General features: G+C 39.1%; 1 protein-coding gene across 4 annotated transcripts in view; it reads right to left on the bottom strand.

The window, feature by feature from the left end:
* Positions 1-5404: 5404 nt before the first annotated feature.
* The window catches only part of Phactr2 (phosphatase and actin regulator 2), a 271411-nt gene continuing 262957 nt past the window's right edge, over positions 5405-13858 (bottom strand). For all 4 annotated transcript variants that reach the window (XM_055627713.1, XM_055627714.1, XM_055627711.1 and 1 more), the window contains one exon: positions 5405-12270. In XM_055627713.1, the coding sequence (XP_055483688.1) occupies positions 12255-12270 (16 nt within the window). In that variant the 3' untranslated portion in view covers positions 5405-12254. The remainder of the gene's footprint in view (positions 12271-13858) is intronic.

The raw sequence follows: 13858 nt of genomic DNA, 5'->3' as shown, positions 1-13858 counted from the left end.
TAGTCTTCATATTTCTTGACTTTTTTGTTCACTGACTCTTGTCCTTAGATTCCAAAGTCGATACATTTGATTGATAGATACACTTGCAAATATTAATCTGCTATTTCTTTACTATGCCTCTGTAGTCCTGAAGTGAATTGTAATTTTTTTTTTGTATGTTTTAGTTCCACTGACTTTAGTTTTAGGAAGTAAGTGTGTCATAAGTCATCATTATTCCCTTTCCTTTTTATAACAGATATTATCACATAAGATAAAGTCTTTGCAATAATGAGCTAATTGCATAATATATCCATTTAACTTACAAACTTGTCTCTATTCTTTCAAGAAATGGAGAGAGGGAAGATTACAGATATTTCTGCCAAGGGAAATTGACAATGCCACCTGTCCTTTATCAATGAGCTTTATCTGTCCCATATCAATGAGCATATGCTCAGAATGTTGGTGACCTGAGACACGCACTTATTTTCCTCTGTACGTTCATATCATACAGACATTCTCTCTCTCTGCTTTGTGTGCAGCTTGTACTGTGAACGTATCATTAATCTCACTGTGAGGAGAGTAATTCTTACACTTCTGGTTGTGAGCCTAGCCTTTAACAGCTGAGCCATCTCTCCAGGCCAGGATGTAATTCTTATTAGAGTTTTGCGAGAGGGTCTCCTGTGGCCTAGGCTGGCTTCAAACTCACTAAGTAGCTCCTGATCTTCTTGATGCCAAGTGCTGGGAGTACAGACATATGTCACAACACCCAGCAATTCTTATACTTTAAAGGTATGGCTGCATGAAGACACAAGTGGAAAATTCCACATTTGAGGTTATATGACAAGACACTGTCAAAGAACAAGTTTGAGAATGTTGTAAAAGTGATCTTCAGGCAATTTGCATAACATGTAGATGAAACAAATGACTTTTGTGTTTAGATGTAGGTCTATCCCCAGTGTAAAAGTAACTTTATTTTGCTGATTACCATCTCAGAGGCTTACTGCCTCCATCTGCTAACCTAGGCCTAGTTCTGGAAGCATCTAGACTCCATACAATCTAATCTAGGCCTAGAATGCTTTCAGTTTCTTCCTGCTGTAGTTTCAGGTGACTGTTCTTCAGGCAAGCAATCTCTAATGTCTCTTTGTATGAGGTAACTAGTCCCATTAGATTAAAGCCCCACTCTATTCACCTCAACTATCTTTATTTGCTTTAAAGTCTTTATTTTTAAATATAATAAGCCACATTATGGATTTGGAGTGTTAGGGGGACACAAATCAATATAAAACATTGTAATGCAAAAGTATCCTTTATTTGCTTGTCTAATTGTCATCTTGGAGGCTTACTGCCTCTGTCTGCTAACTAATGCCTAATCCTGGAAGCTTCTAGCATCCATACAATCTAATGGAGGGCTAGAATGTTTTCAGCCTTTCAGATTTACTGTTAAATAAGCTTATCCTTTCTAGCTTCTTCTAAACTCTGGCTGGCTGTTTCAACTCAGCTGTTCTGGCTCAAATTCCCTCTGAGATGACTGATTCAAGCTGGCTTCTCTCAACTTCTGATTGAATTGCCATGCTTGGCCTCAAACTAACTCTAACAATCTGTTCTATTCTTCTGACTCCTCCTTCTCTGGCTCGTTCTGTCTTATCTGTGTCTAGCTTGTTCTCTCTTCAACCTTTCTGTAAAACTCTCCCAGTAAAAACTGCCTTTGAATTCCACAAACTGAACTGCCATGAACTCAAGTTCTGCCTCTCAGCTCACTGACTCAACTGACCTGACCAGAACACAGATCTGCATGCCTCTGTCTCCTGAGTGCTGGGATTAAAGGCATGTACCACCACGCCTAGACCTTAATTTTTCTTAACCTGAAACTTGCGCTATACCAGGCTGGCCTTGAGCCTCAGTCTCCTTGGATTATAGGTGTGTTTGTATTCCAGCCAGATCACATAGACCTAGAGGGTCTTTGGATGTAAACTCTTGTCAGAGTAGCCATATTCTGAACTAAAACTCCTCTATACCCCTGGGCATCTCATTATGTACATACAAATCTTTTAAGATCCGAAAAAAATTAGATACATGTCTAGTCCTAAGTTTTTTTGGATAATGGAGATAAAACTGCTAAAGATCTGTATGTACACAGAATACAGCAACTGAATATAAACTAATTTTTTCATTTGTGACTATATTAAACAATGAGCAATTTAGTCTAATAAAAAGTAAAAATAAACTCTTTGATTCATTGAGCTAATATTGCTATATATAATATTTGGTGCAATATCAGGAATTTTCAAATGTAATTTAATATCTTGAAAAAAAACCATTATACTTTATTTAAAATTAAAGTAACTAGTAAAAGCCCATAAAATTAAAAACAAGCAAGTTTCATAAATGCCCAATGATGTGTAAATAATTTAATGTTGTGGTCTTAGGGACAAAGTCAGGCAATGAGAAAATAGTTACTGAATTTTGACTGCTGAAAACACATGGGCTTAAGCTACTATTTCTTTTCCTGTTGGAAAGGTTTGTTTATTTTTGCAGCTTTCGTTGCATGTATACGTAATTCCCAACTCCCTCTCTCTCAGACATTCTCTCTTCCCCCTGCATTGTTTTGGGATGGAACTCTGGAACTTAGGCTTGGCACATGTACTTTCCTATCTAACTACCTTCTGGGTTCCAACTAGCCACTTCACCTGACCTTCACACTTCTGTGTCCATCTGACTCCTGTATATCTATCAATATGTGGATGTCCTAGCAGAAGGCAAACCAAACAGATTGAATTGCAAACCCAAAACTAAATGTTTCACGTCTGTGTCCTCAGACTCTTTGACCCTCCTTTCTGTACCCAGCTCTACCGTTTGTGAGCCTGATCACTGCTGTTCTGTCCAAGTGGCATTGTCATTATTTATACCACACAGGCACATGACTTTTCCATGCCCCCCTTCTCCACATCCAACACTTCAACTTCCCTTTAAATTAGTTGACATTTCTTTTCCAATAGTAAATAGCTCAGTTGGAACTACTTTTCCTCTAAACCAGACTATAGCAATAACAATAGGCTCTATGCTTTTAACATTGCTTCCTCTAGTTCATTGTGGTCAGGATGAGTGAGGGGGTGTAAGAATGCTTGAAGTAAGTAATGGGTTCCTTTTGTCTTGAGGATAAATTACAAATTCCTTAAAAATGTTTATAAGGACCCACCCAACTTAAGAGTATTCTTTATCTCTCTTAAAAAAAATAACAATCAATAGGTAGTGGTGGTACACACCTTTAATCCTAGCACTTGTGAATCTGAGGCCAGCCTGGTCTACAGGGCTAGTTCTGAGACAGCCAGAGAAACACAAAGAAACCCTGTCTTAAAAAACAAGAAAAAAAAATATCCAAAACCAGGGCAGTAGCTCATCAGTAGAGTGCTTGTCTGATAAGCAGGGCTCCCTCAGTTCAATCATCAGTAATATTGCAAAAACAAACAAAACAAAACAAAACAACAGCCACAAAAATCCACCCCCAAACAAAACCCAACCCAACCCAAACTGAAACAAAGCATAAAACATTTGGGTTTATCAATCATTTTTCAGGGCAGGCTCCATGCTCAGGGATAGTTGCCTAAACCATCTTTTTAAATGTTTTTGGTTTTCATCTTCTCCCCTAAATCTAGGCAAATAGTGACACATGGGTGGGTTTCTTTTCAGTTTTCCTATCATCCATGACCTTGTTCTGGAGCTGAAAATTGCTAAGTAACTATGTGTAAAACCCTGTTGAGGAATGTAAGGCATATTTCAATCACCTTTCTAGTTTAATATGCTTCCAGCTTTTTTCCTTGCTCACAGCACATTAAAGAGCAAACACAGTGAAGAAGTCTATTTCCTACTCCAGCTCCAGGGAGTCTGACATCTTTTTCTGGCCTTTCTGGGTACTGGACTCCCATGAGGAAATTACACTGCTTCTCTACAGTGGAGGTTAGGAAGATCATGTCTGAAGTGCAGGAGATTCTGTGAGGTGTGTCTTGGTGTTCCTTCGTCCTATGTTTAAAGTCAGTGGGTAACTACAGCCCAATGCAGGCAGGATGATAATGGATCAAGACCTTCATGAAGACATGAATCATTCATGTCCTGAAATGACCTGCTGAGGTGCTTGCTGGGGGTGTAAGAAATACAAAATGGGCAGTAGAAATAAATACCAGCTAAGGCCATGTGACCAGTTGCAGGAAGAAAGATTATAATTGACATCAGTGTTTCTGTCATATCTCATTAAGAATGTATTTGTACATATGTAGATAGACATATTAAGCAGATAGTTAGGTTTTCTTTCCTTTTTGTCCTTGTCATGTAATGCTACACCAATTGAGATAATATCAGTGGCTATCATATTTAAGTGGTGAGATATTAAAAGAATGCCCCTCAAGGGACAATGCCACCTATTCCAAACTATATAATGCATTTGCCCTTGTCCGTGGAATAGTTATATTGCATTAGGCATAATTAGGACCTGGTCATTGTTTATATTTATAAATTAAGAATGACATAAGCATATATGATAGTGTGTTATGTTGACAAGGGGTGGACTTCTGATGGCTAATCTTGGTGATCAACTTGATCTTGACACACTGTGAAAGCCTTTTCTTGATTGAATCACTTGAGGTAGGAAGATCTACCCCAAATCTGGAATTATCCCTTTGGTGTCAGCCTACATGAAAGGACACAGAAGAAGAAACTTCTGATTCTCGCCTGCTTGCCCCACTCTCACTGGCAAGTTCATCTACCCTACTGATGAGGTGTTCCTTTGCTGGTATTAGAACATACTTCTCCCAGGTTCTAGAACATGAATCAAAGACTGGCAGAGACACTGGCCTCATGGACCGAACAACCACCAGATTCTTGCTCTTTTTCCATTGTTAGACCAGCTAGACCACAGCCTGTAAGCCAGCCTAATAAACCCCTTCTTAATGTAGATTCATTTTTATCAATTCTGTTCCTTTAGAGAATCCTGACTAAAACACACACACACACACACACACACACACACACACACACACACACTAATAATAATAATAATAATAAATCTTAAAGGTAGGTTTTTTAAATGAAAAGTACAAATTACTAGGTCTCACATACAAAATATGTTAAAAGTTAGGTGGGGTTGCACTACCAGGGATAAAATGTGTCTGAGTCTTTCCAAATGAGACCTCCATGAGTTTTTAACGTAAAAAGCCTGTGCATGATGACTTGGTGGTGCATGTCTGCAATTCAGCACACTTGGGAGGTGGAGACAGAAAGATCAGGACTTCAAGGCCATCCTTGACTATGTATTGAGTTAGAGGCCTATCTGGGAGACCCTGTCTCAGAAACACATAAAATAAATAAATATAAAATAGAAAGATTAAGCTATCTGATAAAGAAGACAAACAGTAACAGACTAAACCTAGGATTTCCCAATGATTTTATTGAGGTAACATTTCCCAGTTTTATACACACATCTATGCATATGCATATACTTATGAAAGCTAAACAATGTTCTAAGGCACTTGGAATTGTGCACAGCGGAGTATTCTATTATCATACTACTAGATGGAGTATAATTTTCCATTTTAAATAACACAAACACCAATATGGAATAAAAAGATAATACATGGTCTTTCAGGTTACAATCGTGGAGGACATACGCTTCGGTGTATCTACTTGCAGGCATCACACCCACCTACTATAATATAGTAAAGGACTACTAACCACCAGAGGAGAAAGTGTCCTGTTCTTGTGAGTACAGTTCCAGTTATTAATACCCACAGACAGCACACCATTTAGTGACTGCATCATGCACTGGAGACTCACAACTGCTGATCACAGTTCACCATCGCTAACCAAAGCTCAAGAGAACAAAAGAACACAGACAGTCCCTTATGGAAAAACCACTGTGACTCAGGAGAGAGAGAGAAAGAGACTAGTTTGAATTTTCAGCAGGTTAAATACTGGTGAAATTTGCACAGGATGCTTTGAATACATTTGCACACATCTAAGCCACAGAAGAAATGCTAAAGAATTAGTGCCTATGGTTTGAGTGATGAAAGTGGTTTGACTCTCAGTTCTTTATAATTCTTTCCAAAAGCTAATTAGTACTACAGTGGCAATTTCTCATGGTAGACACTCTCTAAGCAATGTAACAATACAGTCAAAAATCACATCATGAGCATCCATTAAGGGAAAAGCCCTCCCCCTTCCCAAGCTGGCAAGTGGCACAAATATTACTGGCATTTTAATAAACCACAAAATTGCCCTGAGGGTGGAGTGGCATTCTGCCTCATTTACTCTTTCAATTTATTCTCTTTTTTTTAAAAAAATACTGCTATTAAGAAAGATAAAAAATTTTAAGCACCATCTATATAGATTTACGCTATAATCACCTTTACTGACTCTGAGTTGCTCTGCTCCAAAAAAAAAGTGTCTTTAGAAATTTAATATTAAAATATTGGAGTGGGAGGAATTAATTCCATCCTTGCAGCTAGCTGCAATTCATCTAAGTGTTTCTCAAGATGTATTGACTATTCAGTTTCAGCGGCCTAAACAGTATCTTTCTGTGTGGTTAGCACAGGCTGATTGAGCTGCACCTGGGGAAAACTCATTTTGTTTTTGCCTTATCTGTGGTGTGAACACTATGAATGCAATCTGCCACTTACATTTCTGTCACAATGTCATAGTTGCACATCTTATTAGAGAAGCTGAACTGTATGGATATGTTTGCACAGATGAATCCAAGCATTTTCATGTGGATTAAGTGTGTTGTCAACAGGAGGAAGAGTGAGAGTCTTTTGCAGCTCCATCCACAGGGTTACTGGGTAGAATCTAGTGTTGACTTCCAAAGACCAATGTTTTATTCAAAGCCACTGTGTTCCGACGACCAGCAGTCTAGTTCTGAAGTGACACTGTGAAGTAATGAACAAGAGTTTGCTTCACGTACTCTCTCCAGAAGTATCAGGCCAAGTCACTCTGCCCACTGCCCACTGTAATGGACAAGACCACCTGGGAACCTCTTTCTTACAGGACAGGCCAATTTCAGCTGTATCTAAGTAGAAGGCTTGAAGGAGAAGTGGATCAGAGATATGCAAGGCAAGAGAGATGGTATTTGGGGGTAGGCTCTTTCCCCCACGTGTCCTTGTTGCAGCAGACAGCACTATTCAGCTGAGGGGTCCACCCTTCTATGCAGGTAGATAAATATGTGGGCAGGCTTATTTATTTATTTGTTTGTTTATTTGTTTGTTTGTTTATTTATATATTTTGGTTTTTACAATGTCTGGGAATGATCCTGGTGTTGAGTAGAAGCCTGGGATACTGAACATCTTGCAACATGTGGTACATTTCAGCACAACAAAGAATTGTCCAGATCCAAATGCCAACAGCACCCCACTGGGAAACATCTATCAACAGTTTTTTGTTCACATGCAGCTGTGACAGAAGCAACAAGCTAAATGCCATTTTTCTGCAGTAAAACCCAATATGGCTAGAAATTGGCATTAGTAGAAGTAGCAGCCACAGGGCTTTATTTTCTTTGCCAAAATCCCTGCACTTTATAAAATGAGATTTGTTAATTTGGGATGAAGCTGGCCTCAAAAAACAAACATAGAAAACACAAAACAAAATACCATCATAAAAAAAGGTTGGTCTCTATTACAGTTGCTCTCTAGAAATGTTTTGAAAGAGGGTTGTAGGCTTAACAATTAGAAAAAGTAAATAGAAAGCAAAAATGAGAATGATTTTGGATTTTCTACCTTCATCTCCATCACCCTTTGGTCCCTGCCTGGCTTTGAAGTGGAACCTAGAGCCCCTCTTTGGAACATGAGTCTGAGCTGCCTAGGAATGCTCTTTCTCTCAGGAAGCTGTTCCCATTAATGTGACAATTGCTTATTCTTGTCACTGTTGTCCCCTCTAGCACATATCGTCTAAAGGTTCATTCTGCTTTGTTAAACAAAACATATCACCAGTAAGTAGACAGCAAACACTAACAAAAGATTAATCATTTTAAGGGGTGAAGGGACAATTTGTATTCTCTAAGGAATAACGATCTCCAAGTACAGCTTCTTGTACTAGTAAAGTGGATAAGTGGGGATTTAGGAATGCATAAACAAATTCACCATACCAAGTAAAATGACATGAATCCATACATCCACAAACTTAAGTCTGTTTCACATACACTAAAGAAAGCTTATTTCTTTAAAATATGCTGCTAGGATCCTGCACAAATAGCACAGAGTGGACTTTTTGAGCGAGATAGAAACCCTTATTTTACTGTCCAGATGCAGACATACTGCTCTGTGGTAGACGATCCTCTTTCTATTGAACCGACAGCTTAATCATCACAGGTCTTGTCTATCATGTGTTGCTGTCAGGTCTACCTGGACATATGGTGTTAACCCACATCTCCTGTCTTAAGGACAAATTACTGTATTTTTTGAAAAAGGGCCAATTCACTATGGAATTGATTATAGGTACAAAGCCTGGCAGTTTCTAAGGGCTCACAATTCATTTTCATTATTTGGTGACTTTTTTTATAATTGTTTTTATTTTATGTTAATTAGAGGTTTGACTGCATGTATGTCTGTGTGAGGATGACAGATGTAAGTGCTGGGAATTGAACCAGGGTCCTCTGGAAGAGCAGTCAGTGGTCTTTTTAAAATTATCTTTATTTGGTGATTTTGAAGAGCCAAAATATTAGTCTTTTATTTCCTTCAATATATTCTCAATTAAATTTCAGAACTTTCTTCTCACACCAGAGACATATGACTGACTGCCTTCATTTGGCTAATAAAGATGGGGGGGAAAAAAAAAAACAAACAACAAACCAAAAACCAGAAAGGCAGCATTTCTGGGTAAGTCAGAGAGATTGATATGTTTGCCTTTCCTTTAATTAATAGCTGCTCAAATACCCAGGATGGTGCTCTGCATATTGTAGACTTTGATTAAATGATTTAAGGAATAAACATAAACGTTCATCATAGCAACACAAAACCACAAGACATTTCACACGTATAGGAAAGCACCAGTCAAGGTGCCCCAAGTGAATTCAGATTAGAAGAGTGCTTTTGTCATGTTGGTTGTTAGTGATCATGAGGCTGCTTAATGACGGACTTAGTGTCTTCTCATTACCTTAATAGCAACAGGGGTTTCCTCCTCCATCAAAAACCAGGATGGAAATGGCCACTTGGGCTTTGCTATTTGATCTAGTCCTTTCTTCCTGAGTCTTCATCATATCTTGGGAGTCAGGAAAACCCACTCAGTTGCTCTATGGGCCTAATAGTGTGCTTTAATAAAAAACTGGAATTGTGGGAAAACTGCAACAAAAATAACTCCAATTTCTACACACATTTGCTTTCTTACAGAACAGCAGCTTGCTTGTTGGGATGCAGATAGGCTGGCAGTCGGCAGAGGCCTAATTGTGGGGAGAGGGAGCCATGCCCTTGCTTTCTGTGGGGCCTAACTGGAGGCCTGTGGGTGGGCTGGTGCTGAGCTATACAGCCTTTCAACTTTTCTGCCTTTAAAAATTAACCGGGAAAACAGAGCCTTATCTGAGAACTACTGTTGGCTCATAATATTTTAATTCTTTCCATGGCTTTTAAAAATGTTTAATAGATCATTATAATGAGGTAACCAGTGTTTCAATTATTTAAATATTAGATTACTGGTAGTTAATTTTTAGCTTTTTAAATGTCTCTCTTACAAATGTTTCCTCCAAATGTATCAATTGGTATGAAGAGGTATATGTATCGTAAATCTGGCAGATGGTACCAGGGAGACAAGTTTCCATTTGTGCAGTGCAGGGGTGTTGACTGGGGGCAGCTTCAGTATGCAAAGCATTTTGTGTTTTGTTTTGTAATGGGTGAATATCATTGTGGAAAGAATTGTATAGTGGGGAAAAAGGTTGGCTTTTTTTGTTTGTTTGTTTTTTGAGACAGGGTTTCTCTGTGTAGTCCTGGACTTACTTTGTAGACCAGGCTGGCCTCAAATTCAGAGAGATCCTTCAGCTTCTGCCTTCCTAAGTGCTGGGATTACAGGTGCGTGCCACTGCGCCCGGCTCAAAAAAGGCTGGCTCTTTTTACCAACCAAATACAAACACACTTTGAATAAACTGGTGCGCCTGCCTTGCATTTACAATGTATGGAGAAGATGCAATTAGAAGTTTTAAAATGTTCTCAGACTATAAGCATGAACAAAGAAACATTATCTGCCTTGGCATTTTTCTCATGACACTAAGATGATCGTAGAGTATCATCAAGAAGGAAAACTTCTTTGCAAAAACAAGAACAAAGTTAATTTCTATGACCGAATTGAGACTCTATTAAACAAACAAAGGCTATGGGTGTAGTTCAGGGGTTAGAGTGTGCAGAGCATGCACAAGGCCTGGTTCATCCCAGCAGTGCAAAACAGCAACAGAATAAACAAGCCCCCAGCCAAAGACGAATACCAGGGCACTCATAGACATTATTTCAAAAGCAAAGTCTGTCTTAAGCCATTAGTGAGACGAACTAGTGTAGACCGCTGCTTTGTTTGATTAATGCAAACAGCTAAGCACAACGAAGGGTATGGTAATGCTGGCTACCTCATGGAATGGTCCTCCTGGCTTTTCGTAATAGACAACTGCAGCTAATCACTGTTTCTTTGAAATGAAATCATCAAATTTCAAGTGGTTCTTTCAAATACCACAGAGTGGCAGGACCTACACTTATTCAACTGATTAAATGCTGATTTTCAGCAGAATAGAAAATTACAGGCTTCCACATTCTGAGGCAGAAACACTTCAGAACTATCATAGTTCCAGATCAAAGAATAAGATAGATGTAATATAGATTCTATCTTTAAGAAAGCGTATGTTTTTAATACAAGGGGCCCAAACCAATTGTTAAGGGATGAAATCCAAGGTAGTATTCACAAGGGAGCCCTCTGGGGCTCTGTGCTGGGGCTGACACCACAGAGAAGAGCAGTGTGAGGGAGGAAGCTTCTTAATGTAAACAATTCTGATTATAGGGTCATGGGAAATGGTCTTCAGCTGTATCTCAGTGCCTCTCTGGCAAGGGGAGTAAATACTGTATGTATGGATGTGACTCAGTGTTCATCATAGAAGATAAAGACCCTTTTATAGAAACCAGCAGATTTCTGTGTTCCTTTAAGCCTTGGGGTATTTTTTCTTAAATCCATGCACTCGGTTTTTATTGTTTTATTTTTTTTAATAGCAGCAACCTAAACTTTTTTTTAAATTAATGCAGTATTCAAAACTACCTATCTTTTCTTTTTTAAAAATCCTTCCTCACAACTTGGAGCAAGCAGCAGACACTTTTGTATGTTGCTTAAGCTGCAACTCTGGATCGAGTTTTCAAAAAGGATGCCATGACTGTCCTGATCATCTTTAGATAATGAACATTTTCCCAACTTTGGAGATAATTAAGACAGGGTAAGATTAGAAGATCTAACTCTAAAGCTTGCAACAGGTTTACAGGGTCACGTTATAGCTGACCTTATTTCTGTTCCCATGTAGAGGGTTCATACATTAGGAAAACAGTATAAGAAAACGTCATGTGTTACTTAAAGCATGCAACACAATGCCAGCAAGCATGCTTGGGAAGAGTTAGTTGAAGCTTCTTGCATTTGACAAACACTCAGATTTGTTTCTGGCAACTGGGTTCACTGGCACAATATTAAAAAAAAAAATGGAACTACACAGAACCAACTTATCGTCAAACAAGAATATTCTAGAATCGTCTTTAAGGAGTCCGCATTGGGTGAGTAGGTTCCCAAATCCCTTAGCGAGTTCTCAGCTACCAAATGCCTACTTCAAAAATATACTTATATTCATTCTTCTTTTCTTCATTAACATAATGATCTTCTTCATTAACATAATAATTCCTATTTTTAGCTCCCACCCTGTTAGGGTGACCACCAGCTATTCCAATGCCTATTGTTTGTGAATGCACACGCACTATACCATTTGGCTTTCTGGCGATTGTCTTCTGCTTGTCTTCTTTGATTAAAATTCCTGATGAAGAACAGTGGCGAAAACCAGGGTGCCCCCTATATCATCGCACATTCTGGGCAGCCAGGCTTGCTGCATCTGGCTCTCAGCTTGTTGGCCTGGTCTGGGCTATGAAGGCAAGAAACACTCCTAACCAAACCCAAGTTGCACACTTTCACAATGAAATGGAAACAGACACATTCAAATCTCAGTGCAATGTCAGGGTCTCAGGAAGCAGGGCTTCTGCCAGGGATGATCAGTGTATAGTTCTGAGCAGTCCCACACTTCATTATGGACGATGAAACCTGGAGTAAGAAACAGAAACTGTGAGTCTCTGGATGGAAGTGTATTCCACATTTGATGAAGTGAGGAAGATGCAGAAAGCCATTCTGAATATCACCCTCCCTGTTACTGTAAAATTGTTGCTGTAACAGAACACTGTTGTGTGTGCTATATAGGAAAGTAGACACGATTCTTATAAAAAAAGATCTTGGTAGTATTCAGGCTCATAGAATAATCAAGACAAACCTCTAGTGTGATCTACAGCCATATTCTAACCCACATTAAGCAAAGTGAGATGTGTCTTAAGTGAATTTGGTTATACCTAGCCCGTAGATATGAAAGGCAAACACAACAATCATCATTTTATTAGATTAATGACAGGCATGGTGGTACACAGCTGTAATCCTGTTGCTTGATCGGTAGAGATAGGGCAATGGAAAGTTCAAAGTCATCTTAGGCTACATGAGGCATTCCAGGGTGACCTGGTCTACATGAGTGAGATGCTGTCTTTAAAACAAACAAACAAACAAACAAACAGAAATGATAAAACAAACACCCCACCCCAGCGAGGGCATTGTTGTCAGTGTCTCACCAGCTCCTACTAGTGACTTTAAACTGACTTTCCCCACTTGGATTTACTTTTTTAATTATAATTTTTATTGATTTTTATGTGTGAGCGCTTTGTCTGTATATGTGTCTGTGCCAAGTATGTGGGACTGAGCTGGGAAAAATTGTGCACGGCTGAGGCATGGGTATCGCATGTAACACATCAAGGAAATCGCTCTGTTCCTCAAATATAGATCATGGTCAAAGGGTGTCACACATGGTCAGTGGTGGAGTTAAGAACTGAGCTCCAAGTGCATACATTTCTGCTTTAGCTTCAGCCCATTCACTGGTTTGGGAAAGCTCCATGTCTCCTTGTCTCTCACAGCATCCTGCTGCATGTTCTCCACAGCACTTGAGATGACTGCCAGGTCTTTTACTGTTAATGATTTGTCTCTCTCATCAGATGACATCAGAGACCAGGACTTTATATGCACTAAGTTTCCAGAGTCCAGAACTGGCAAACCCACTCTGTGTACTTAATCAGCACTTGCTGAAAGCACAAACAACCGAATACACAGTAAAAAGCATTTAGGAAATGATGTGATAACTCTACAAACAATTTTATATAGCTGGACAGTTCACCCTTAAGAGTCCCAAATTTATTTTCCTAGTATATTTACTACTTAAATATACTACTATATGATAACTCAGCTAGTAGAACCTTCCAGAATGCCACTGAGGAAGGGCCAATAACAACCTGAAAAAAATCATTTGTCTAAGGCAGAGAAGAGGAAGTAGAGGTGCTGGCTCTACAGTCTATAATTTTACCTATATTATGATCAATATAAGTCTTCAACTGAGCTTTCATTCAAAGAGAGGCTTCTGTTATCTTCTTGTGACTATCCTGGCAGGAAAGGAGATATTTTAAAGAGAGACGTCTGTGCTATCAGACTACTGAAACAATAAGCTGCAGGGACTTATAATTGCCTAGGAATCCCATGCTGGGTAAGGGCAAGGCTGAACTCTGGTTCCATCCAGAAGCTTGCCTGCCAGGGAGAGATTCCA

Source organism: Psammomys obesus, unplaced genomic scaffold (genome assembly GCF_907164565.1).
Source record: "Psammomys obesus unplaced genomic scaffold, mPsaObe1.curated_primary_1811, whole genome shotgun sequence".
Lineage (NCBI taxonomy): Eukaryota > Metazoa > Chordata > Mammalia > Rodentia > Muridae > Psammomys > Psammomys obesus.
The sequence above is the reverse complement of the archived record's forward strand: the minus strand, read 5'-3'. Positions and strand labels throughout refer to the sequence as shown.